We start from the raw sequence: 5,194 nt of genomic DNA, 5'->3' as shown, positions 1-5,194 counted from the left end.
TGAGAGCAATTCATAACATTTTTAATGGCCCCAAACTTGACACGGCACATTTTTATCTTTCCCGCTTGGCTAACAGCGGGTCTAAACTTGTGTCATAACACTGATATTTGACTGCAAAAGCCTGTGCTTAAAACGATCAAACAAAATGGGCTCAGGGAGTTATAAAAGTCATTAATATCATATTTGGAAATCCAGTGTGTTAATGTCATTGTGTCCCAAGGACCATCACTGTAGTCCTACCTTGGCTTCTTCTCGGTGTTAACTTGTAATAAGTACATTCCTCTGCTCCCAAGTGGTGGATTAATTGGTACCGGTAAATCCCAGACCATAGTTTAGGATTTACCACAGGACTAATCTGCTGAGATATGCATTTGCCACTTCAAGGACCAAACAGCTGATGCTTTACTTTTGAAATCCCGGGTGTCTTACACCCACTTTTGCTTTTCATCGAGTCAAAACTGACTCTCTGATACTTTGGTGTCTTTTCCATTCCTTGTCAAAGTGTCTCCTGTGTGCGTGTCACTTGGGAAAGTGGTCACTGGGTCCTGTGTCTCTGTGTCGCTGCGGGGAATGCTCTCAGGCCGTGAGCCAGATCCTTTGCTTCCCAAGGTCAAACTTTTTTGGAAGCTCTCAGAAGTGAAGTAGTAGACCACGGGGTCGAGGCAGCAGTTGAGGCTAGCCAGACACAGAGTGATAGGGTACAAAGTTCGAGCAAAACGCTCCACGGAGCAGTTAGCTAAGGCCTGGGTCCTCACCAGGGCGTACAGAAAGAGAATGGAGTTATAAGGGACGAAGCAGATGATGAAGATGCCGAGATGGACGAGAATCATCCTCAAGACGCGTCTCTTGCTGTCACAGCCGTGGCCAACAGTCACTGGCCGACGCAGTGTTGTTAGAACCAGCGAGGAGCAGACCAAGTTGGCCAGGAGAGGAAGTAGGAATCCCACAATCTAGAAAGACAAGAAACATGGAGCGCATTTTTTCACTTTGTTTAGGGTTTTTTTTGGGGGGGGGGGGGGGGGGGCTCATAAAAGGAAGGAGTACGTCACCACACTTAAGAAATCAAAATTGCTGTTGCGAAAAAAAAAAATCTTGTTATGTTTAGTACATGATTTTTACTAGTCTTGGCATCGAACATATATCAACATGCAGGCATAAAAAGCATGAGCATAATTCACTATGTTTCAAGATGCTTGTGGTTGGTGTGATGCACGTCACATATTGTCGTTCTGCTCTCAGAGCGGCTGTAAAATAGGGTTTGGTTTAGACCTTAACCATGCATGAAAATGGTGTGGTTTAAAGGCAGAGAGCGTATAAGTGTATTTTGCCATTGTTATACACATTTAGGACTACATTAATGTGTCACTGAAATATTTATGACCGTCCATGATATACATCTTCTATGTATCTAGAACAAAAATAAATAAATAAAATGTTAGAGTGGAACCACTATAGTTGAAAATTTTTACATCCAGGAAGTTATGGAATTTGCTAACCATATTTGGGACCAGGGGAAGACTGGCCATCGGGAATTTTCCCGAACAGCTGGTCCACTTTTGGGTCTGTTGCAGTCCCCGGCCGCCGAGCGCACTAATCGCTGGATAGTCGGCTTACCCAACTGCACCCCCCACAACGATTGACGATTCAATGACAAATATTCTCTCAGACTAAATTTGGTTCCCAGTCCATCCCTTTCTTGCACGAAAAGTCTTTCTGAAGTCACAACAATTGTTTTGAGTTTGAACGATCATCATGCATGGTGTAATAACATTGCTGTTGGCATACGACCAGATCTCAGTTAGGAGAGGAATAACTTGTGGTGTATTGCTTCTATTTTGGATTTTTCTGTGACTTTTGTTGCGACAACCCCCCACCCTAACTCTATATGAGCATCTATGGTTCGACATATACACCCAATGTGGCTGAACTTGAGGTTGTTGCAAAGAAGAATGGCCAAACATTTCTGTGTCTATATGTGCAAAGCTAGATAAAAAGTATCCCAACAGATTTCAAATTTTTCTGGCAAAATTTTTGAAAACTATGTACTGCATCATTTATAATTCCACTTTAATTAGGTGGCAGAACGACGTACGCACATACAATTGTTTTTTGTTTTTTTTAGATAGTGAGGGCAATATTCTGAGAAAAAAACGCAAATTTGCCACTTTGCAAGTTTATACATTTTAACAAATGCTTGATCCTCAGGGTGTAGACCTTCGCAAAGCGGTCTCTTTGGCTATGTTCACACTGCAGGTCTTAATGTCTGTCACATAAAATGTCAAAAAAAAAAAGAAAAGAAAACGGGTAAGTCAACCCAAACATTTCTTTACAACACTCATGCAGCCTCATCAGTATAAACATGGTATTCTGATCACTATTGCGTTTGAGGAATATGAATTAAAATCCACCCATTTCTATCCATCACAGGGCGGCCATTTTGACACTTGCTGTCGACTGAAAATTACATCACAGCTGCTTAGTGCTCAGGTATTGACCAATCACGACTCAGCTTGTGAACGCCTCATGACCAAACTCAGAAGACAGGCAAGTCAAGATTGGTCATTACCTGAGCAACTGTGATGTCATTTTCAGTAAACAGCAAGTGGCAAAATGGCTGCCCCCTAAAATGGGGGGAATCTTGTTCCACATACTCAGTCAGTATGAATTAGAATGCAGTTTGTACACTAGTCTTTACATAGAACCTATGTAAAGAAAATTGTTGTGTTAACTTCTACTTTAAGGCATTGTATCTAATAATAAAAATTATCAAAATGGAGAAAGTTATTTTATTTGTGCGAGAGCCCTACCTCAATAAAGATGGTGATTTTGGAAAGGTAGGTCCTCCAGGTACTCTTGGAGAAGCCTTCAAAACAAGTTGTGGCTCTATTTGTGCTGTTGATGGTAGAGAAGAAGGTGACTGATATCCCTCCTCCCACAATGGTCAGCCACACAGCTGCACACACCATTGTGGCGTTCCTGCGCGTGCGGATGGAGCGGGAGCGAAAAGGGTAGACTATTGCCAAAAAGCGGTCAACGCTGATGCAGGTGAGGAAGAGCATGCTGCCATAGATGTTAGTGATGAAGGCTGTTCCTGAAATCTTACACAGTCCGTCTCCAAATGGCCAGTGCCGGTTAACATTGTAGAAAACCTTAAATGGCAACGTAAAAACAAATACTAAGTCAGATAGTGCTAAATTAGTCATAAACATTGTGGTCTCGTTACGCATCTTCATGCGAAAGCAGAAGACAAAGAGAGCAGCACAGTTGGTGATGAGGCCCAAGACAAAGACCACACTGTAGACCACGGAATACAAGTTGTACTTGAAGGAGTCGTCAATGCCGCAGTCCTCCATCCCAGTCTCATTGAGCACCAAACTCGCCATGGTGACTGTGGAGAGGAGTCCGAGAAACGGGCTCACGCCAGAAAGTTGTCGTAAACGGGAAAGGGCGCCGATATGTGTGGACTTGACGTATCAGCGAGAGATCCCTCCAAGTCTTCTCCATGCCATCGTGGTCACATAAATGGAGGCCGTCAGGATGTTCGCTTCTCCTGTGGAGGGAAAAGGATGAAGTTGTCATCATTGTCCAAACGCCAAGAAGCAACAGACTGCACAAAGACACATTTCAAATCTGTAGCTGCAGAAAGTCCAAGCAGTTCATGTTACATAGCTGGTTACATGTGCATAACACATACATGCTATTCATATTAACCTCCATAATCGGGAAACGGCAGCTATGAGCGGACAGAGGTTGAACTCACTCCGACTACATCCACTCATGTGCAAACTCTCGTCAATCTAAATCCACTCACAACCATAAAAGTACATACAGAGGAGCTGAGGTTGAGCTTCAACTGGTGTCAAATCCAAAACATTAGCGGCTCAGACCACGACCAGAGGGCTGCATTCTCTGCTTTCATTGAGGCAGTTTGTTAGGGGCTTTGCGTAGCTCAAGAAATACAATTAAAAAATCGAATAGGTGAATCCACAGGTGCCGAACATATAGAACATGTCACAAGCCATAACATTAAATGTGATCCAGTACATTGTGTTAAATACATTTATTAGACCACCTGTTATACAAATGAGAAGAAAACATTCTGCATGATAAAGTGGTTTAATTTGGAGACTTTTAATTTCACAGATTTTATGACATAGTACAATTTTGAACAAGAATGAGGAATTTCACACTAAATTGACTTTTTATGACCAAATTTGAGTCAGCTCACTGGGCTATATTGTAAAAAGTCCAAAATTAATCAAGCATAATATTCAACTGAAATCAATTTCTGTGGTCAGGAGTGAAATTAAATAATTTGATCCAGATTTGTTTCTATTTGGGGCATCTTTAGCATAAACCATTCTCTGGTGGTCTTCTACTAAACATGTTGCGCACTGTAAATAATAGAAATGGGATTGCATTCATTTATTTATACAGTACTGCTTTAGTGAAGGAAATTGGAGCAATGTTTTTTTTTTTCACTAATGTGTTTTTTGCTCAGGAAAATTTTGATTATGGACTTTAAAACGTCCTTATTGGTGCTAATTGTTGAGAAAAACTTAAACATTAAGTCTAAAATAAAACTAAATAAAAATAGTTTGAAATTAGCATGAGTAATAATTCTAATAATTCAGTAGTTTAAGTGAGCATGAGTAGAGATGTGCACATTAATTTTGCCGACCATTAATCACAGTTTTCAGACATAACGTGACATTAAGCTCTTTTACATTGACATGTTGCAGACAATGCTCTGCGGGAGTCTCAATGGCCACAGCTGGACAGCAGTGAAATCCATAGTCCTACACAATGTTAAAGACAACACCCCAACAAAGGCGTCAATTGTGTAACCGCCATGGATCCCTGTTAAAATAAACCATTTAATTACAAACTCCAAAACCTTCATCTTCAAAGTCAGAATCATTTTAAAGATTTCTACAAATACTCCTCTCATTTGATCCATGCCATTTTGTTTTGACTAATTCTTCAACTTTACAAGAAAAAAAAACACACCTAGCAAACAAGGAAACAATAGCGATTGGCTGGCGTTCTCACGTTGATTCCATCAGGCAAAATTTTTAAGTCCAGAAATATAAAGTGAGAGCTAATGTTCAGACAAAAATCATGGTTCAGATCGGCTCACAGATTTGAGTCAGATTGGATCGTTTTGCAGGTCAGCAAAAAAAAAAAGATGATC

The 5,194-nt window shown here is 40.9% G+C and overlaps 1 protein-coding gene across 1 annotated transcript in view; it reads right to left on the bottom strand.

Moving 5' to 3' along the window:
- lpar4 (lysophosphatidic acid receptor 4) overlaps positions 1-5,194 on the bottom strand; it is a 9,580-nt gene continuing 4,386 nt past the window's right edge. Inside the window, exons 2-3 of the mRNA XM_086085390.1 lie at positions 2,808-3,550; positions 1-950 (exon numbers count right to left, since the gene is read on the bottom strand). Coding sequence (XP_085941516.1) covers positions 453-950; positions 2,808-3,383 — 1,074 coding nt within the window. The 5' untranslated portion in view covers positions 3,384-3,550 and the 3' untranslated portion in view covers positions 1-452. The remainder of the gene's footprint in view (positions 951-2,807; positions 3,551-5,194) is intronic.

Source organism: Leptonotus elevatus, chromosome 9 (assembly GCF_054856555.1).
Source record: "Leptonotus elevatus isolate MCC_2025b chromosome 9, RoL_Lele_1.0, whole genome shotgun sequence".
NCBI lineage: Eukaryota > Metazoa > Chordata > Actinopteri > Syngnathiformes > Syngnathidae > Leptonotus > Leptonotus elevatus.
This window is presented reverse-complemented; position numbering and strand designations above follow the sequence as displayed.